This window comes from Leptodactylus fuscus, chromosome 11 (genome assembly GCF_031893055.1).
Source record: "Leptodactylus fuscus isolate aLepFus1 chromosome 11, aLepFus1.hap2, whole genome shotgun sequence".
NCBI lineage: Eukaryota > Metazoa > Chordata > Amphibia > Anura > Leptodactylidae > Leptodactylus > Leptodactylus fuscus.
Window position 1 is genome coordinate 5,081,430 of NC_134275.1, and position 22,187 is coordinate 5,103,616.

At 48.6% G+C, this 22,187-nt stretch overlaps 1 protein-coding gene across 1 annotated transcript; it reads right to left on the bottom strand.

Annotated features, from left to right (window-relative positions):
• Positions 1-3,264: 3,264 nt before the first annotated feature.
• On the bottom strand, positions 3,265-21,422 carry SLC25A43 (solute carrier family 25 member 43). The gene is made up of 5 exons (XM_075259459.1): positions 21,149-21,422; positions 18,922-19,163; positions 15,510-15,682; positions 7,078-7,212; positions 3,265-5,715 (listed from the first exon to the last, which is right to left on the bottom strand). The coding sequence occupies exons 1-5, from the start codon at positions 21,418-21,420 to the stop codon at positions 5,509-5,511; spliced, it is 1,029 nt and encodes a 342-aa protein (XP_075115560.1). The 5' UTR covers positions 21,421-21,422; the 3' UTR covers positions 3,265-5,508.
• Between the last annotated feature and the right edge of the window lie 765 nt (positions 21,423-22,187).

The following is a 22,187-nucleotide window of genomic DNA, read 5'->3' on the forward strand; positions in this document are numbered from 1 at the left end:
AAGGCAGCTGTGCGGGGCCCTCTGTAGGCCGGACACAAGGCAGCTGTGCGGGGCCCTCTGTAGGCCGGACACAAGGCAGCTGTGCGGGGCCCTCACTGTAGGCCGGACACAAGGCAGCTGTGCGGGGCCCTCTGTAGGCCGGACACAAGGCAGCTGTGCGGGGCCCTCTCTGTAGGCCGGACACAAGGCTGCTGTGCGGGGCCCTCTGTAGGCCGGACACAAGGCTGATGTGCGGGGCCCTCTGTAGGCCGGACACAAGGCAGCTGTGCGGGGCCCTCTGTAGGTCGGACACAAGGCAGCTGTGCGGGGCCCTCTGTAGGCCGGACACAAGGCAGCTGTGCGGGGCCCTCTGTAGGCCGGACACAAGGCAGCTGTGCGGGGCCCTCTGTAGGTCGGACACAAGGCAGCTGTGCGGGGCCCTCTGTAGGCCGGACACAAGGCAGCTGTGCGGGGCCCTCTGTAGGCCGGACACAAGGCAGCTGTGCGGGGCCCTCTGTAGGTCGGACACAAGGCAGCTGCGCGGGGCCCTCTGTAGGCCGGACACAAGGCAGCTGTGCGGGGCCCTCTGTAGGCCGGACACAAGGCAGCTGTGCGGGGCCCTCTCTGTAGGCCGGACACAAGGCTGCTGTGCGGGGCCCTCTGTAGGCCGGACACAAAGCAGCTGTGCGGGGCCCTCGCTGTAGGCCGGACACAAGGCAGCTGTGCGGGGCCCTCGCTGTAGGCCGGACACAAGGCAGCTGTGCGGGGCCCTCGCTGTAGGCCGGACACAAGGCAGCTGTGCGGGGCCCTCGCTGTAGGCCGGACACAAGGCAGCTGTGCGGGGCCCTCGCTGTAGGCCGGACACAAAGCAGCTGTGCGGGGCCCTCTGTAGGCCGGACACTAAGCTGCTGTGCGGGGCCCTCTGTAGGCCGGACACAAAGCAGCTGTGCGGGGCCCTCGCTGTAGGCCAGACACTAAGCTGCTGTGCGGGGCCCTCTGTAGGCCGGACACAAAGCAGCTGTGCGGGGCCCTCTGTAGGCCAGACACTAAGCTGCTGTGCGGGGCCCTCTGTAGGCCAGACACTAAGCTGCTGTGCGGGGCCCTCTGTAGGCCGGACACAAAGCAGCTGTGCGGGGCCCTCTGTAGGCCGGACACAAGGCAGCTGTGCGGGGCCCTCTGTAGGCCGGACACAAGGCAGCTGTGCGGGGCCCTCTGTAGGCCAGACACTAAGCTGCTGTGCGGGGCCCTCTGTAGGCCAGACACTAAGCTGCTGTGCGGGGCCCTCTGTAGGCCGGACACTAAGCTGCTGTGTGGGGCCCTCTGTAGGCCGGACACAAAGCAGCTGTGTGGGGCCCTCTGTAGGCCGGACACTAAGCTGCTGTGCGGGGCCCTCTGTAGGCCGGACACAAAGCAGCTGTGCGGGGCCCTCGCTGTAGGCCAGACACTAAGCTGCTGTGCGGGGCCCTCTGTAGGCCGGACACAAAGCAGCTGTGTGGGGCCCTCTGTAGGCCGGACACAAGGCAGCTGTGCGGGGCCCTCTGTAGGCCGGACACAGGGCAGCTGTGCGGGGCCCTCTGTAGGCCGGACACAAGGCAGCTGTGCGGGGCCCTCATTGGCCCATACTCTTGAATGAAGGGGTAGAGATGTTAATATAGTCAGGGTTAGGCCGTGCTCGAGTATTCTGTGGCCCAGTCCCTCAGTCACAAAATCTACGGCCGTGAGCATGAGCCCATAGAAAATGATGGGTTTGTATAGATTGCAGATAATATGTGGCCGGGAGCTGCGGCCGTGTCTGAGGCTTCACTGAACAGAAATGTCCTGGCGTAATTGTTGTATTCGGCGATTTCTAATGAAAACAGTGACTGAGACTTAACTGAGACTCCAAAGCCAATGTGAACATAACCCTAGGGGTACAACTAGGTATTGGATTCAATTCTATGACAAAACATACTAGGCCCAAGTTGGGTATAAGCTGGGTACAGTCTACTCCTGAGGACAAAGGACAGGGTTCTGACATTGCTCCAGGGCCAGATGTGAAGAGAACTGGATCCTGTTTTGAACCCTAGAACATGTCTGTTTGGGGTGCGGGTCCTTCACACGTTTATGGACAGTCCTGTTTTCAGCACAGTTATTAAGGGGGTTGTTGGTTTCATAGTTATTTTATTTAATACAGCCGCTATTGGGGCCATAAGCACAACAAGGCGCAGCTCATCTCTGCCATAGGCCTCTGTATTGAAAAAAACGCAAGGAGAACCTCATAGAGTTACTAACCACTTACTGACCACCCAAAATCATTGCAAAGTGGGCAGCAACATGGAGACTGTGCATCATCGGTATGGGGGAAAACCCGCACAGAGAGGGCAGAGACTGTTTATTACTATCCTCAGTGCTGCATGGACAACATGTGTATACGGGTCATGCTCCGGTCCTGGTGGTCACATGATGGACAGGGAGCTGCAGAATTGGAGAGTCTAAACCGAGATCTCACAAATTTGCATTTCCCCGCTAAGGGCCGTAATCGCAGCGCTAAAGCTCTGTGAAAAGAACCGCAGTGTGAACGCACTGCGGTTCTTTCTGCAGCGCTTTCAACAGAAAGTTCGCGGAGTTTTCCTCTGCGGACTTTCTGTTACAATTATATCTATGGGAAAGCCACTGGCGTTTCTGTAGATATAATTGACATGCTGCGATTTCTTCCGCAAAATGGGCATGGGATTCGCATGAGTCCCATCCCCTTTGCTTGCACTGTAAACCGCCGTGAATTTTCCCGCAGCGGAGATTGGGGTGTTTACGTCCCGTGGGGCCCCGGGCCTAAGGGCGGGTTCACACCTGCGCCCGTGTCCACTTCAGTCATTCCGGCAGGTTTCTGTCTTCTGCCCCGAGAAACTGGACAGGGGATTGAAACACGGCGGCAAGTTTTCAAACCTATTCACTTGAAAGTGACCGCCCGTGAGCGTTTTGTGCCTGTCCGCGGCGGACATGCAGGACTTTGTGTCCAGTTAAAAAAAAACAAAACGGTTTCACCGGACAGGCACAAAACGCTCACGGGTGGCACAACTGCATGTACCAAAATCTACGTGTCTGGTGCTGTGGGGGTGGGGAATGGCCTAGTCTTAGACTGGTCAGTATTACAGACACTTCATTGTAGTGCACAAACGCTCTCAATCCCCCCGGACAAATCTGAAAATAAAAGCAGTGACCTGACGGCTTGTTCTGGACAATAGAACTCACTCCCAACAAAGACGCAAAGACAACGCTCAAGTTGTGTTATAAAAATAATTTATTAGTGTTATTTACATAGCACAGCGGGGATTTAGTGGACGCGTAACATTACATATACTACAATTTGTACATCATTTGGCAATTGTCACATATCAACCATTGTCTGCCAAACACATATATAAATATACATATATCTCTATGTGTGTGTCTGTATAGACTATTCCGAGCTGTAACGTTCAATCAGTGGTAGAGTTTACACACCGTATACATGGAATAAACACAACTATATAGAATGTAGGAGACCAATGCAGAATACTGCTATAGTGGCAGATTGTAAACATTGCACAGTCAATACAGGTTGTGTATACTATACATAAGAACAAGTGCAGAGATACAATCCAGCAGGTTTACTCAGGATGCATAGTAGACAAGATGGCTGCTGTAACCTCATACTACAAAGTAAGAGGAACAGATATAGCGAATATAAAAGGTTGTTTACTCCTGGCAGCACCATTTACAATCCCAAATTAGGACTTGTTAAAGGGATTTGTGCACACAGATTGTTCTCACCAGTATTTATTGTCTTACCCTGATAGAACAACAATAGGCCAGGATTCTGAAGTGAGAGCCCCCCACCATTATCAGATAGGAATAAGGCTACCCAGGAAATGGACAGGTAGAATTGACCTGCTGCGATTTCCAAATCTGCATCAGTTTTGGAAGTCACGGTGTGTCGGCTGTGTGTACTTTTCGGCAGTCACTATATTCCCATCCGCTATATGTAGGGACTGTAGAGCGCTGCATTTTTTTCTGGGGAGTTTCTGTCGAGGCCAAATCACAGCGTTCACGCCACGTGGGGCTCAGGCCATCAAAATAAATCAGCCTACCTGGATTGAGGCTCCACATTGTTGCAGATTTTGCTGCATATCTGAGCCAAAGCCAAGAATGGCTAACTCCTGGTTTTGGCTCAAAAAACCGCAGCAAAATCTGCAACAATAAAGCTGCACTTCCACAATGTGGGGCCGAAGACTTAAGGTGCTTTTATTGGAGGTCAACCAAATTCTTATTTGCCTGCCAGCTATTCCTATAGTGCTGTTATGATGCTTGGTAATGTGCAGTATGACCTTTATCCTTTGCCACTAGCTGTAAAGGAACGTTAGACCTGGGAAATGCACAGAGAAATAATACAATCTCCCAGCCCTTCCTCCATTAATCTCTCCTTCCCCTTGGATTTATTTTGTCTCATGCATAAGTTGGTCTTGATGGACTGATGTCTTCATCCAACCTCATCTACTATGTAACTATGTGGTAGTTAAAAACTGAGAGATATACAATATAAGGGAAGGGTCACACTGCTGTTATCTAATGTCCGTTGCTCTCATCTGTCACCGTTGGGTGTCCCGTCTGCATTCACTGCAAGTCAAAAACATGATGGAAGGTTTCTTCTGTTCTGTTTTTTACTTTTCTGATGGAAGAGAAGGTCCTGCATGCAGGACCTTTTCCTCTATTACAAAAATAAACAAACATGATGGAAGACAGCACCAGACATGGATATAACATCATAGTCATTGGGAACGGACACAAATAGAGGGGGCTCTGCCTGCACCTGTTACTCTATTACCGTTTATGTCCGCAGCTGTCACCCTAGAACAGATGACAGAAATGGATTGTGATAAGAGTAGTGACTAAGGCCTGTGCATGGGTTTCCGTTCAGGGGACCACTTGGGAGACCCCCAAACAGAAACCTAATCCTCATAAAAAAGTGTTTACCTGAGAAGCCCGCTGACCTCAGACTATAATGGGGTTCGTGTGTTTTCCACTCGAGAGAGAAATCTGCAGCTTGCAGGACTTTTCTCTCCACATTTTTCATGCAGAGAGGGGAACGGAATGGGCCGAGCGCAGATGTGACCCGGGCCAAAGATGGAGCCGCCCAACAGGACATTCCCAGCTTTGTTCTCTGCAGCCTTTCCAGACGACTTGAGGATCGTGGAGAACATTCTCTGGACTGACTAGTGACTGAAGAGTGAGGGCTACCATATACTGTATCTTCTGGACTTTTAGCGTCCCTTTAATAGACACACAATCCTAACACATAATATGGCAGCCGATACTGCAATTGTATGAAAATAGAGCAAAGCCGTAGTAGTTTTGTGTTACAGGGGTCAGCCATGATATTTGACTAGAACGCAGTCTAATCGGCAGTGCCGTCTTATTGCCAGTTATTAAGAAAATAGAATATGAGTAAGAGTCCGGTGCTAGTCCAATAACAGTCCTCTATTATATATTCCGTTTGTTTCCTCTCCTACATACTCAGCTTTTTAGAGATGGATTCCCGTTTGCAAAATTTTTACGTCTTAAAAACTTGCGCAACTCTTCTAGTTCTCGGGGCGCAAGGCTCTGATCCACGCCAGGCGTCAGCTGATTACTCAGCGGGGAGACAATGTAACCGTTGCGATATAGAAAGAACCGCTTGCTGCACTCAAACGTGGTGAACATCAGACCGAAATAAGGCACGACCTGTCGGTACAAAGAATAATGGGCGTTAGTAGGCGGCACAGCTCGAAGTGTACAGAAACTTGTGCAAGAACAACATACGGGCCTGCTGCTTCTGAAACGTCCTAATTTTTTTTTCTACTAAGGAATTGTGAGCCATTGAATTCAGTTCCTCAGTACTTGCAACATAATTAGGCCCTGTTCACATTTGCGTTGACGTCTCTGTATGGAGACTCTGTCGCAGTTTGTGTCCAAAATTGCTGCAAGTCCAACTCTTCCATCTTCTGGTTTCAGTTTAAAAGAAGGGACACCTGATGGATCCCATTATAGTTACTATATGTGACCAATGTTGGTAGCCGTCCGCCTACCCGTTGTTCTGCTCCTCTGACGGATCAGAACAACGGATAGATCGATGCTAATGTGATACGGTAAGGCTGGTCATACTCATCCATTTTTCGTTGGCAATTGTGACAAGTCCCAGACCCCAGAAAGTTCCTGCATTCATAGTCGTATCCATAAGTAACTGATGGAGACAAAAGATGTCACCACTAAGATAGTTAGAGAAAATCTTTAAAACCTTGCAAAATTTTTAGTTTTGCACTGGGTTTTCGCAACCTGGGGCCCCGTCCTTAGACCGCTTTCACATGGTGCAGTTGGAAGACGTTAAAAGGATTCTACCACTAAAACCTTTTTTTTTGTGGATAAGACGTCGGAATAGTCTTTAGAAAGTCTATTCGTCTCTTACCTTTAGACGTGGTCTCCGCTGCGCCGTTCCTTAGAAATACCGGTTTTTACCGGAATGCAAATGAGTTCTCTCGCAGCGATGGGGGCGGGCCCGAGCGCTGCCAGAAAAGCCTCTCCAGCACTGCCTTCTTCTGCGTCAGCAGCGTCATCTTCAATATCTTCTTCCGGCGCAGGCTCGTAACTTCTGAGCAGAGCAGACTGCGCAGATGCACAGGCCACGGGAAAATGGCCACTAACAATACTGTGCAAGCAGCCATTTTCCCGTGGCCTGTGCAGTCTGCTCTGCTCAAGGCCCGAGGCCTAGAAGTTACGAGCCTGCGCCGGTAGAAGACATTGAAGATGACGCAGCGGACGCAGGAGAAGGCGGCACTGGAGACGCTTCTCTGGCAGCGGTGGGGACACCCCCATCGCTGTGGGAGAACTCATTTGCATACCGGTAAAAACCAGTATTTCTAAGGAACGGCACAGCCGAGATCACGTCTAAAGGTAAGAGACGAATAGACTTTTTAAAGGTTATTCCGACGTCTTATCCACAAAAAAAAAAAAAAAAAAAAAAAAGGTTTTAATGGTAGAATCCCTTTAACACTTATTATAACCTATGAAATGAAGATGACACCGGCCATAAGAAGCCATTAAAGTTACCTTAAGCAGATTCGCAGTCAGTCCACTCCACAGACTGTGTAAACCTTTTGTTTTCACTATTTGCCTAAAGCAATCCAGCATGCCATTGAAGTGGACGTCAACTCCCCCACAATGGGGAAGGATCTGACTCTGCGCCTGTGAAAATAGAAAGATAAGAACATTTACCATCATGAAAGACAAAAGGTCCTCAATGTAAATACTCAAATTACAGCAATGATGTGATGCAAATGGTCAAGGATCTTCTCATCTCACTTGTGAACATTCCCATGGGAGCAACTCAAGTGATCACAGTGGACTGGATCTCCAAGGTTCAAAGCAGATCACTGAAGAAACGTGAGAAACCTGACAAACCATCATATACCTGGTGTCAGTTCCCACTAGTGTTTGTCTTTCTGTCCACAGTCCAGTCATATTAAGGTCATATTTTGACGTCAACGTTAAATAACCAATGGCAGGAGGCGTGTGTCATCAGCCATCTGGGAGCACTCATCATTGTGGAAGGCACGATGGATCAGCACCAGTATGCATCTATCCTTGCGGACCATGTTCACCCCCTACATGCGAATTGTTTTTCCTCAGGATGATGGCATCTACCAGAAGGACAATGTGACGTGTCATAAAGCTCGCAGTGTACGTGCGTGGTGCGAGGAGCACCAGGATGAGTTTACCATACTCCCTTGGCCAGCAAATTCCCCGGACTTGAACCCAATGGAGAATCTGTGGGACCACCTCAATCAGGTTCTTCGTGCCATGGGTGCTCAACCACATAACCTAGCGCAGCTGGCCACGGCACTGGAGTCGGCATCGCTCAATATCCCAGTGACATCAGCACAACATCCCCTCTCGTCCTGCAGGTCTCGCAGCAGTCCGCTCTGCCAAAGGGGGTTATTCTGGATTGTGACAGGTGGTCCCATTAATGTGACTGGACTGTGTATACAGAGTCTCATCAGAGATTTTCTATAAAATGATAGCCAGCAGACATAGGCCTCATTTAACTCTCCCAAACAGTGTATTAAACATGGGGAGCCCATTGAACGCAGCCTAGCGATATAATATAGCCTCTACACGTTTCACTCCACCTAATATTAGGGGGGCATATCAGGAGACGGGTAGGCAGATATTACAGATAGGCCCCATCCAATCCTCTATGTGACTGCCATCATTTTTGTGGTCCATTGACCCTGATCTAATAGCTGGTTATGCCTTTCTGGTTATGTTTAGGTGTCATGTACATTTTGCACACTGCCACTCAAGAACAAACCTGATGGCGGCCTGTATAGTACAGACAAGGTAATGCCGCACAGAGCTCGGCTCCACTGCATAGTCTCCGGCTTGTGCGATAGATCTGGTTCTTCTTCTACACCCAGAACAGGTAATTCCAGTTTCTATCCAGAAGGACACAACTGCATATACAGGCCCAGATAACAGCCCTGGGAGTGAAACTAAGACGTCCAGCAAGGTGAACAGTCAGCAGGAAAGTGAGGAGTAGACGGAGCTCTGCAAGCTATAATAAGTACAGATAATACATACCTAGGCTAAGGTCGCAAGACCAGTTTGCTCTCTCACAATGAGCCATGATAGTACAAGAGTAAATAAACTAACACGGGTACTGAATGTCCCCAAGCCGCAAGGATGGCCAGCACAGGGGTTAGTACAGCTGCCTTATAGCACTGGGGTCCTGGGTTCAAATCCAATCCAGGGCAACATCTGCATGGAGTTTGTGTGTCCTCCCCGTATTCGCCTGGGTTTCTCCCACAAAAATATATGAACAAGTGACCTTTGTGGGTATTGGGGATGAGAGCCCGTACCCTGTTACAGCAGCCATTAACCCCACAGCGCTCCTTGTGCTTTGTCTCAGTGACAAGAGCGCATTACAAGGGTTTGTCATTTTCATTGGATGGTCCTGAAATCCCAAGGTGAATACATAGGGTAGTATATACAGTTGGGTGACCGATACCGCCCCTATACAGTAGGTAGCAGCTATTGAAAGATACTTAGAGCTGGTGCAGAAAGGTCCTTTATAAGTGGAAGCCATGAAAGGTGACCCAAGGTTGTTTTATTAAGGAGACCCAGTAGTGCGGTATAAATTAGCCTTTGCGTCCAGCAGGTGATTTTTTTTTTATGTCTGAAAACTTTATGTATCCAGGGTGTGGCATGAATGTTCATTCCAAACTGACATTCGGTGTAGACAAGTCTGTAGTGACATAAGCAGAATAGAAGACTAAGTACAATATCAATGTATCTGATGGAATATATACACAAGGGTTTGTAGGTTTAGGAGGAACTACAAAACAAACATAGCAGCTAAGTATAGGTTAAAATAAAAGATACACGGGATATACTCCCCTTACCGAACCCTACAAATCCCCTTTAAGCTGCAACCCCAACACAGACTGGTGCAGCGGTCAAATGTGCATGCTGGGTAACACTGCTGGCGGCATCTAAGTGGTTTCTTTGCATTTGCCCTCCTAAATATTCTATGTGATACCTTACCGTTCCTATTAAGACCCTTCCCACTTCCGCAGTGGTCTCTGCACTTTATGGTGCCTGTCATACATAAATGTGACTGCTTAGCCCAGTGATCAGACAGGGATGCCGAGGCTTCTGGGAAGTGACTGCATGCAGCATTATTTGCATCGTTACGACATTTTTTTGGGTCTAGGGGTACACTGAGGATTTTTTAGCAAACAGCGACTTAGCCAATCCCTGGCCGCAGTGGTGAGCTGCTACAGAGGGGGATGGAAACGTAACTGCTCAGCCAATGTTACGAGGGACCAAGAAGTACCGAGACCAGCAGGGAACAAATACAGCGAGCATTGCAATAGGAACCACTTTTTTTAATTCAACTATAATTTTTATTAAAAGATATTTTCAATACAAATTCCAAAAAAATAGAAACACAAAAACAGAAGGTAAAAGGCAAATACCCCCAACCCCAAACAGAGTGAGATGCAATCACATAATCAAAGCCCCAGGGGCCTACTACAAAGAAAGAAAATAAAAGGAGGGGGAGGGGGGCAAAGATGAGACAAAAGACAAGGGAAAACAACAGGAGGAAGGAAGGGGGGGAGGGAGGTCCGGACTTAAAAACCCTGCAGGATACAATAAGTGTCCCAAATAGACTGAAAGGGTATTATTAAGGCCTCGTTCACATCTGCGTTGGTATTCCATCCGGGGGAGTCCGCATGTGGACCCCCCTAACAGAATAATGAATGCAAGTGCAAGCGGTGTGCAGTGAAAGCACACGGACCCCATAGACTATAATGGGGTCCATGTGCTTGCCACCAGATCTCCACAGGGATCATGTGAACAGGAAAGTAGTTCCCAATCTACTTTCCTGTCTGCATGATTTGTGCGGGCAGCGTGCGGCAAGCACACGGACCCGATTATAGTCTATGGGGTCCGTGTGCTTTCACTGCACAGCACTTGCAGTTGCATTCGGTAGTCCATTCGGAGGGTCCCCATACAGACTCCCTGAACGGATTACCAAACGCAGATGTGCACAAAGGGCAAGACTCGCAGTCAGATACTTAAGACTCCGAACATCTTACATCCTGGTTGGCAATTCCGGACCAGCTTAGGGGGGTGGGCTAGACTCTTCCAATGTTTAGCTCTGAGAGTCTTAGCCGCTCTGTAAAGGTATAGGAATATTCTGGACATGATCCCACCCAGGTGTCTACGAGGGAAGCCAAGGAGGTAAACAAGGGGATCAAGAGGGACCCCCTCAAGAGCAAGTGTCAGAGCCTTCACCTCCCTCCAAAAGCCCAAAATCAGAGGACACGTCCAGAAAATGTGGTGAAGGGTACACACTGCAGTTTGACAGCACCTGCACCCCGGGGGGAATTGCAGGGTTGAAGGTGTGAAGGAGAGCAGGGGTATGACACCGGTGCAGCAACTGCTTATACTGGGCCCCTCGGAAAGTCACACGTGGAGAAAACTCCTGGGCACGAGACCCTTCAATCTGCCACTGTCCCCGAGAGATAGGTCTCCCCACTGCCTCCTCCCATATAGACATACACCAGTGGCACAGGAGGGAATCCCCAGTAGGGGAGGGATTGTTGTTTTGTTTTTTGTAGCATTACGAGATATTTTTGCATTCTTGTTTTCTTTACATTTTACACAGCTGCCAAGTTTTTGGAATTGGGGTTGTCTATAGGGCTGTACAGTCATGATCATTACAGCACAGCTTACGTAAAAAATACACCATTTCTTTTAGCCAAGTGCTTGGTTATATCTCAGTGGCAGGGTTGCAAAGTTCACGCTGACAGAGCCTGGTCAAAGGTGAGTGGAAGTTCTTTTAGCGGGATGGGAACCACCTACACCTTCCATAGAAACACGGATAATAATGTCTTTGCAAAGGTCGACGAACAAGCAGACGGGTGGGTTGCAGATTGCAGGGTTTGGGTGTCAGACCCCCACAGATTGCAAACTGAAAGGTTATCCTATGGGTAGGTCATCAGTATAAGAACTTCATTTGGGTCGGATATTCGTAACAGAATAGTCCGTCATGGCGATGCCGTCAACAATGTAAGGGCTTGTGCGCTCAGCCCCTTTCAGGTCAATTCTGTTTAAATCACAGACTACATGTTCACCCATTGATTGTAATGGGCACATACAGGCACCTATTCTATACAGGCAGACATGATCTATTCTGGTCACATGTTTTGTTTTTAGAGATAGGGGGCAACTTTCTATAGATCGCCTCAGGCAGCAGAGAGGCTCGGTTCACCCCTGGGAATGGTAACGCCCTATTGTCAATTTATTCACAAATCTGTAGGAGAAATAACAGGGATCAAAACATGTGGAATTATAAAAAAAGAGGCTCTAAAATTGTTATTTTATTGGGAATACAAGTATTTACTAAAACAGACATTTCGGGAACGGCCCTTCACAAGGAGTAATATTATACGGAGCGTTTGTTTTTGGGATGGGACTTGAGGACATGAAAATAAAAATTCTAGATACAACTAAAAATGATGAATAGAACGAACTGCAATGGTCCACAGGATTTGTACGGCCTTTGATAACTTCAGAGACAATAACGATAGTACATGATGCGATATGTAAATTTCACGTGTCGTCTGTATGGAGCAGGACATACAAACCTTCATAGCAGATCAGTTCAACAGGTTAACCAAACATGTCCTGTGATGTGTCACAACTGCGATATTAAGGTGTCACGCCTCGGATATGGTCTATGGGTGCAGGTCATTTATGTAAGCACAGATCTATTTGGCAGGAGCGGTGGTCTGTACACAAAGGACATGGGAACTGTAGGCTTGTGTCCTGGCCAAAGTCCAGAATAGTTGACATTCCCAGGAGGCTCTTGTGAAATTTCAGACGTCCTGCTCAATTGTGTTTGTAAATAGCCTTAACTAATGAGCCACAGGCATCCCCTTTAATAATGTATATGTAGTGGTGTCACTGCCCACCTATGGCCGCCACCAGAGAAAACAAGAATCAGGCATTTTGGATTTTAATTTGTGCATCTATTACACAGGCAGGGCCAATTGTTGCTTTTCTGCTGCACAAGGCGAAAACTACTTCAGGCCGACAGGCCGCAGCCCGCCTCCTGTGAGACTCAATGTAGTAGCTGCAGGAGCGGAGGGGAATGGCTGCTGCTTCTTCTTAATGGCAGTCGGGTAAAGAGGCGGCACTGGTGTCATCCCTCCAGGAACTCCGCTATCTGCCGCCTGAGGCAAGAGACTCATTCTGCCTAATAAAAGAGGCGACCTTGCACTCAGGGACGGTAACGCGCTCCCTCCACACAAGCTAACTTCACTTACTACTGATTTTCCTCCAGAGTTAAGCCTGGGGTTAATGGGCTTGTAGCTTATATTGTTAGAATGTTCTTAAAGGGTATGTCCACACAATTACGATTTCTCTGCACACTCGCCACAAAATCCACACGTGAAATGAGGAGGTCGCAGATTTTCAGAAAACTGAACTTACCAAAGGTTTGTATTTAAGAATATGATCTTTGTGCATAGTTGGTGAATATAGACTCAGGCCATGTTCACATCTGTGTCGCAGGCTCGAAGGAGACTCCGTCACAATGGCCACCTGATTTCCTGACTTTTGCACATTTCCATTCTGGTGCAGAGTGGAAATAGATTTCCCAGTCCCTGCACCAGTCCTATAGGATAAGACAATCTTAATACATCTGCCCCAATGAGTAGATAAGGTGCAAGTGAAAAAAAGGAGACACCTTGACAGCACAAGACGCTCTGACTGTAGGTCCATGCAACAGCTGTCAAGGGCATTAGGACTGAGCCATAACCTTCTGTACATGAGCGCCATCTAGTGGCCAATTTATGTTCTACACCAATCTGTCCAATCACCCCAGGGCAGTGAGAGATTAGGGAATGTAATCCCTGTACTGAAGCACTTAGAGCGCCATCGTGTGTCCCATACATGACATCAGCTACTCATGCACAAGGCAAACACTTATCGGATTATGCTGCATATAGCATACGTCTTACTGACCAGATCTGCATGCTTTATTATAATATACAGTATGGTATCTACTACAGAGAAGCTTGTATTACATGTGAGTATACCTATGTAGCATAGAGTTTATTAATTCAGTAGCAAATTGTCACAGGGGGGAAATTAAAACATGGCCAAAAAAAAAAAAGGGGGGGGGGGGGCTGGAAATGTTTTTATGCTTTTCCATGGCATCCTGGGTTGAAAAGGAGAATATTCTGAAGCCCAGTCAGTATCAGAAAAAGCAAGATTAACTCTGTGACAATACATTGGGTTAGACTTTAGGAAACCCATCTTAAGGTCGGGGGCCCCACGGGAAGTAAACGATGCGATTTGCCCGCGGCGGAGACACTGCAAGAAAAATCACGGCGTTTTACAGTGCAAGCAAAGGGGATGGGATTCATGCGAATCCCATGTCCACTTTGCGGAAAAAAACGCAGTGCGGACACTCTTCGATTTGCAAAGTTGTTGCGGCTTTGCAAATCGCAGCAGGTCAATTATATCTACGGAAACGCCGGCGGCTTCCCCGTAGATATAATGATAAGAGAAAGTCTGCGGAGGAAAACTCTGTGAACTTTCTCTTCAAAGTGCTGCAGAAAGAACAGCAGTGCGATCACACAGCGGATCTTCCCACAGCGCTTTATCATTGTGTTTACAGCCCGTAGGGTCTTAGCTTAAGGGTAAGTTCACATGGAGATTTTTGGTCAGGATTTTGAGGCCGTATCCACCTCCAAAGTCCTGACCAAAAAGACGGGTCCCATTGAAATCCATGGGAGCTGCTCAGGAGTTTTTTTCCAGGAGCCGTTTGTTCCGGCTCCTGGAAAAAGAACGGATCTGCTCATTCTTTAGGCCGTTTCGCCTCGCAATTCGCGCTGAAGACGCCTCCTCCCGACTAGACCCATTCATTGGGCCTAATTCGGAGCACAGTGCGTGGCTGGATTCTGGTGTACTGCACCAGCTTTCAATCATGGCTACCTGGTTTTTGGTCCAGATCCTGAGGCGGCCTCATCCTCAGATTCCAGACCAAAAAAACTCTGTCTGAACTTACCCTAAGGCTAAGGCCACATATAGCAAAAGGAAGCTTATAAATACGCTGCTGACACATGCAGTAACAAGGCTTGTTGATTTTCCACTATGTTTTTCCTTTTTGCTTCCCCCTCCATAAAAGTCCATGGTTTTGAAAAGTCTGTTCCCAGTCTGTGTGCAGCGACCAACCACAGTAAAGGTATATGGTACGTCGCACCTTATAGGTTTTATGACATGTTGCAAACATTTAGAATATATTATAATTTAGAGTAGAAAACTGACATGAAATGATAATTGAAATCTACACCACCTATGAACTGGTGAAGTGCAGGCATATAGGATGGATTTATGAGTAGGGGTCTGTCTCTGCCAGTGCAGAAGTTACTGAGACTGGAGCTGAAACCGCTTAGGAGACGGAAACCTGGTAGTCAGCGTGCGCCCGTGAGCATTTTGTGGTCTCCGCGGTTGGACCCCCAACAATCTGACACTTATCCCCTAATCATAGTCTGTAATAGCACAACCCCTTTAAGAGGAGTCATCACAAATGTGCATGTGCATGAGAGTCAATAGCTGTCCAATGCTCTTTCAGATGACAGCTATCTAAGGATTATAGCTACCACTTGTACAAGCCTTTTAAAGATGGCCTCCCATGTCCTCCGACATCGGCAGTATTATATACTGCTAGAAAGCTGACAGAGAACTCAGTGCGCTGTCAGCATCAGCACCGGGGCGCGTACCAGCAGAGATATTGGTGCATTCATTTAGGCACAGATATCCCTCCACCGTCAGGAGGACGACCCTTACAGCTCAGCATCCTCGGGGGTAGGCATTCCTCACACCCCAGCGCGGACACCAAACAGGAAGGATTACAAGTTTTCAGTTCACATACAAATATCATGTAAGCTAAGAAAGCATTTTACCTGCATTTTTCTTTTGACAGTTTCAAAGGGAAAAGATATTGTCTGCGCCACCCCGGCAGCCAGGCATCCATTTACAAAGTGTTGGAGAGGAGATAAGCGATCACCGGGCTTCTGCCAAACCTTATCCAAACTCAAATTCATGAAGAACAACCCCGCTGAGAATGGAACGGCTCCTGAATGGGACAGTTGTTCGATATTCGTTATCACGTAAAAATATAAACATTATAATAATCCTAAAAGTCTAGTAATATTAATATTGTAGCCCTTATGCTTATTATATAACAAGGCTGTCACAAGCAGAGCATTGTCTTTGCAGATGATGATACCGTATATTATCCCTGGTCATACTATAGTGCAGGAAACACTGGCTGTATTCAGTATGGGGCCGATCCTACAAACCATGCCAAATCCTGTTCTGGCTCCAGGCCCAGAAATGCTGCATTGGCAAATGCTTCTGCTGAACGTTTAGGGTTAAATAAGCCACAGTATTACATGTCCATTTACAAATGAGTGAACAGATTTTATCCATTTAAATTTTTTTTCGTGCATGTAATGTACATGCAGTGGAGTGGTGCGCGTGTAATGTGCATGCAGTGGGGTGGTGCGCGTGTAATGTGCATGCAGTGGGGTGGTGCGCGTGTAATGTGCATGCAGTGGGGTGGTGCGCGTGTAATGTGCATGCAGTGGGGTGGTGCGCGTGTAATGTGCATGCAGTGGGGTGGTGCGCGTGTAATGTGCATGCAGTGGGGTGGTGCGCGTGTAATGTGCATGCAGTGGGGTGGTGCGCGTGTAATGTGCATGCAGTGGGGTGGTGCGCGTGTAATGTGCATGCAGTGGGGTGGTGAGCGTGTAATGTGCATGCAGTGGGGTGGTGAGCGTGTAATGTGCATGCAGTGGGGTGGTGCGCGTGTAATGTGCATGCAGTGGGGTGGTGCGCGTGTAATGTGCATGCAGTGGGGTGGTGCGCGTGTAATGTGCATGCAGTGGGGTGGTGCGCGTGTAATGTGCATGCAGTGGGGTGGTGCGCGTGTAATGTGCATGCAGTGGGGTGGTGCGCGTGTAATGTGCATGCAGTGGGGTGGTGCGCGTGTAATGTGCATGCAGTGGGGTGGTGCGCGTGTAATGTGCATGCAGTGGGGTGGTGCGCGTGTAATGTGCATGCAGTGGGGTGGTGCGCGTGTAATGTGCATGCAGTGGGGTGGTGCGCGTGTAATGTGCATGCAGTGGGGTGGTGCGCGTGTAATGTGCATGCAGTGGGGTGGTGCGCGTGTAATGTGCATGCAGTGGGGTGGTGCGCGTGTAATGTGCATGCAGTGGGGTGGTGCGCGTGTAATGTGCATGCAGTGGGGTGGTGCGCGTGTAATGTGCATGCAGTGGGGTGGTGCGCGTGTAATGTGCATGCAGTGGGGTGGTGCGCGTGTAATGTGCATGCAGTGGGGTGGTGCGCGTGTAATGTGCATGCAGTGGGGTGGTGCGCGTGTAATGTGCATGCAGTGGGGTGGTGCGCGTGTAATGTGCATGCAGTGGGGTGGTGCGCGTGTAATGTGCATGCAGTGGGGTGGTGCGCGTGTAATGTGCATGCAGTGGGGTGGTGCGCGTGTAATGTGCATGCAGTGGGGTGGTGCGCGTGTAATGTGCATGCAGTGGGGTGGTGCGCGTGTAATGTGCATGCAGTGGGGTGGTGCGCGTGTAATGTGCATGCAGTGGGGTGGTGCGCGTGTAATGTGCATGCAGTGGGGTGGTGCGCGTGTAATGTGCATGCAGTGGGGTGGTGCGCGTGTAATGTGCATGCAGTGGGGTGGTGCGCGTGTAATGTGCATGCAGTGGGGTGGTGCGCGTGTAATGTGCATGCAGTGGGGTGGTGCGCGTGTAATGTGCATGCAGTGGGGTGGTGCGCGTGTAATGTGCATGCAGTGGGGTGGTGCGCGTGTAATGTGCATGCAGTGGGGTGGTGCGCGTGTAATGTGCATGCAGTGGGGTGGTGCGCGTGTAATGTGCATGCAGTGGGGTGGTGCGCGTGTAATGTGCATGCAGTGGGGTGGTGCGCGTGTAATGTGCATGCAGTGGGGTGGTGCGCGTGTAATGTGCATGCAGTGGGGTGGTGCGCGTGTAATGTGCATGCAGTGGGGTGGTGCGCGTGTAATGTGCATGCAGTGGGGTGGTGCGCGTGTAATGTGCATGCAGTGGGGTGGTGCGCGTGTAATGTGCATGCAGTGGGGTGGTGCGCGTGTAATGTGCATGCAGTGGGGTGGTGAATGTGTAATGTGCATGCAGTGGGGTGGTGAATGTGTAATGTGCATGCAGTGGGGTGGTGAATGTGTAATGTGCATGCAGTGGGGTGGTGAATGTGTAATGTGCATGCAGTGGGGTGGTGAATGTGTAATGTGCATGCAGTGGAGTGGTGCGTGTGTAATGTGCAGGCAGTGGAGTTGTGTGCGTGTGTCATTTTAATTCACCTGTACATATTATATGCAAAGAATTGTAAGGACTGTAAATAATAAAAGTCAGTCATGTCCCGTTATATTAGGACAGTTTTACAACCATGAACTCTTCTGTGCAAATGTGCCCCTTGTATGGCATTACAAATACAAAATGTTACCCTTTATGAACCCTCTTATATGCAGCCCTATATGTAGTGCATTTCCGACACGCCCTACAACCGTGCACCCTCAGCGAAGCTAAGCATGCAGGTGGTCTGAATGGGGAGAAGGGAGAAAGCCAAGTCTGGCAGCGACTTATCTTCCTTGTCAACAAAAGCATCAGGTATGTTACAATACAAAATGTATAAGAATAAGTTCACACAGAGTTTTTTGGTCAGGGTTTTGAGGCCGTATCCGCCTCAAAACCCTGACCAAAAAGATGGCTGCCACTGAAATCAATGGGAGCCGCTCCGGTCTTTTTTGCAGGAGCCGTTTCTTCTGGCTCCCAGAAAAAAGAAGCGACATGCTCATTCTTCGGGCCGAGCCCTGAAGACACTCTCTCCTCCGGACTAGGCCTCCACCTCAGGTTCCAATCCAAAAAACCCCGTGTGAACTTACCCTAATTCTTTCCCGCACAACATCTGTCAGTATGTCCCTATACACATTAGTTCAGGTTCAGCCACCATTAATCTAATGCGCATGAACATCTTAAAGATGAATTCTGGTCATTCAAAGTTATTTCCTATCCATAAGATACGAGATAACTGATGGGTGGAGGTCTGACCACTGGGATTCCCATTGTCATGAGATCGGGGCCTTGTGTGCTCCAAATGTACAGAGGAGGAATTATACGGATCCCCCAGGACCTCAGTTTGCTATACAAGTATACAAATAAAGAGTACGAGTATACAATGTAACCTTGGAGAAGGTGTAAATGTGAAAAACAAAAAAAGAAATCATAATAGGGCGGCAGGTCTGCTTTTACATCTTACCGAGAATCGAAAGCGAAACCCCTCGATATAAAGAGCAAAATCCTTCCTGATAATAGACGCAGCACAAGGCATGAACTATTCCTCTATAGGTGGGCTCCAGGCTGTTCTGGACAATGAGACGAGTCTTGACGACATCGGTGGGATAGATTACCACGGCCGCCAACATCCCGGCCACGCTGCCTGCAACTATAGCCTGCCATTGGGAGATCTGTCCTAAGTCATCCATGAAAAGGACGGTTAACCTAGAAAAAAATGGCAGAGACGAAGATGAGAAAGTTAAGCAGAATAAGCCTACGTAGCCCGAGAAAATGCACCATGTAAACACAGCCTTACTCTCTCCTATTTAAGAGATGATTGTTTACTTGCTGCCTGATACATATAGGTCACTGCTTGACAGGTGCCGTTGCCATAGTCTATGTCATTCACTTCACCAGACAGTGGTTTTGACGAGGAACATTCAGTTCTATTATGTTCATTACAGGTCTGCTTATTCCATTCACTGCAGAGCTTTATACAGGATCCATAACTATACACAGCACATATAGAAAGAGTTCACAGATCGCACCGAGCGTTCCTGTTCAGTGCGGATTGTGATTCACATGCAGATATTTCTTTGACATGCCCACATGCCAGGGATGACAGGCTGCAGGCAGTGCTGCCCGACGTTATGTTGTGTGGCTGACGTCTGCAACACATGACCCTGCTGTGGTTAGGATTGGAGGACAGAGAGGTGTTCTGAGAGCCGTCCCTCCCTCACTGGCACACACACTTAACCTTTAGTAACCCAGAAACATTGGGGAAATAAACATAACTGAGGAGGATAACGACATGTGCACCCATCACCTTATAGAACTGCAACAATGTAATCAAAAGAATCATAATAACAATAATACACTGATGGGAATTAATAAATACTTACATTATGGCAAATAAACAGAACACCACAAGTGAAATAGGAAACCAAATTATTAAAGGGATCTATAGGGATCAAGTGAAGTCTGCAGGACCTTTCTCCAGCTCCACATTCACTGAGTGAATCTCGGCTACCTCCACTACTCCAAATGAAGTGAATAGAAGCCCTGACCAGTCCCATCCACATTCAGCTCGGCTGTGATCACATTAAATGGGGAGCAGGAGAAAGTCTTGCAGCCTTCGATTTGTGGGATAACCCCTTTAAAGAGGACCCTTCACCAACATCAGTTAATAGGTACCACGTCACTGTTTCTCACAGTTACAATTTTTTGTAGCAAATCCCATCCACACATTGCAGAAAAAATGCACACAGTGGAAATGCTGCGATTTCCAAAACCATCGCATTTTTTGGAAATCGCAGCAGGTCATTGATACCTATGGAAATGCTGGCGGTTTCTCTATAGGTAAAATTGAAGCAGAAAGTCCGAGAGGAAAATTCTGAGGTTTCTCTGCAAAAAGCACTGTGGGAAAAATGCAGAGGAAATGCATCACGCTTTTTTGCTGAGGGTGCCCTAGCCCCTATTCACATCTGCATTTGGGTTTTTGTTCGGGGAGTTCAACTGAGGACCCCCTTTGAATGCAAATCTATATGCATTAAAAAACGGTTAGCTAAACAAACCCATGGATCCCATAGATTGTAATGGGGTCCATGTGGTTTCCACACAAAAGAAAACTGCTGCTTGTATAAGTGACCACCACTCTGTTAATGTCTATGATACTGATGGTGCTATTCATTGGAGAACTCCTTTATCATGGCACATAACTCCATATACAAATCAACAAGATCCTGTATACACTGCAGCCTCTGTACACATAGGTTATATAGGTGGACACTTGTATGTAAACAAACAAGGATGCAAATACATATATGCACACAGGACTGAGCACATACAAAGTAACTCATTCTGTATAGTATGCCAATCTATATGGATACACCTATAACATCATGCCCCCTACCCTGCACATAGACAAGGTCTGATCAGTCTGTACAGTATGCCAGCCTATATGGATACACCTATAACATCATGCCCCCTACCCTGCACATATACAAGGTCTGATCAGTCTGTACCGTATGCCAATCTATATGGATACACCTATAACATCATGCCCCCTACCCTGCACATAGACAAGGTCTGATCAGTCTGTACAGTATGCCAGCCTATATGGATCCACCTATGGCAATGTGTGACATCTGAGGTCTGTATAGGGGGGATGGAGACCCCACAGCGCCCTGTAACAAGGGGCTCACACTTACTTGTGGTAAGCAGACAGCTGCACTGTACTATAGGGGAAGAGGCGCAGGCAGGCAGTCAGGTTACCCTTCCAAAAAGCCCTGAGCCCCTCCGCTCTGTACAGCGCCGGGAAGGTGCCCAGGAAGCCTCGCTTGGAGTGATAAGTCCCCACTTGTGTGAGTATCTTCAGCACGTCCAGCGGGGCAGTGGCAGAGCGGCTCAGCACCCCGGCTACTCCGGCACACAGTGTGCTCTGCCAGGAGGTCAGTCTGGAGTCCCGCTTTAAGGTCGCCATACTGGAGCCTGCACTAGCCACAGCACAAAGCGCAGCGACCTGCAGCTGTCAGAGCCGCTCTCATAACAGCGCCTGATTGGCTGCACAGCCCCAGGGAACCTTTACTCTCATTGGACAATGTGGCGATAAGGACCGCCCCTTCTACTGGCACCGACCAATCACACGCTGCTCTGGTTGCATCAATGGAATGTAAACGTAGGCTGAGTGACGTAATACATACATGTGTAATGGCGGGTCCCGTCACCACAGCCCCTGCCTTGTATACATAGAGGTGTAATGGCGGGGCCTGTCACTGCCCAGTGTGTTGTGCTTCACCAGTGACCTGTATACCGTCCAGGCGAGCCAGTGTATACTATCAATGCGGTGGTCCTATGCAGTACAGTCAAGTTACCAGCAGAGGGCGCCATAACTGAGCTGTAGTACTTATGGCTACCACTGGAGGCGCTATTCTCCATTGTGAGGAGAGGACACACGGAGTAAGGGCTCGTTCACACGGAGTAAACGCGCCGCGTATGTACGCACCGTAAAAACCCGCGGCGTACACGCGTTTACGGGACGTTTGCGCTGTGATTTTGACGGTGCATGTTTGCGGTCGCGTTAGCGCCGCGTTAGCGCGACCGGAAACATGCACCGTTAAAATCGCGGCGCTAACGTCCCGTAAACGCGGCACATTGTGTGCCGCGTTTACTCCGTGTGAATAGGCTTATGGTGAGGAATTTCAGCGCTGGGAAAAAAAGCCCCCCATTGACTTCAATGGGTTCCTCAGC

Excerpts from the sequence above, each read along its gene's own strand:
- SLC25A43 (XM_075259459.1), bottom strand. The coding sequence starts at position 21,420 with ATGGCGACCTTAAAGCGGGACTCCAGACTGACCTCCTGGCAGAGCACA. Across the intron at positions 19,164-21,148 it reads CAGCTGTCTGCTTACCACAA|GTTAACCGTCCTTTTCATGG; the intron begins GTAAGTGTGAGC and ends ATTTTTTTCTAG. Across the intron at positions 15,683-18,921 it reads GGTTTCGCTTTCGATTCTCG|GAGCCGTTCCATTCTCAGCG; the intron begins GTAAGATGTAAA and ends TGTCCCATTCAG.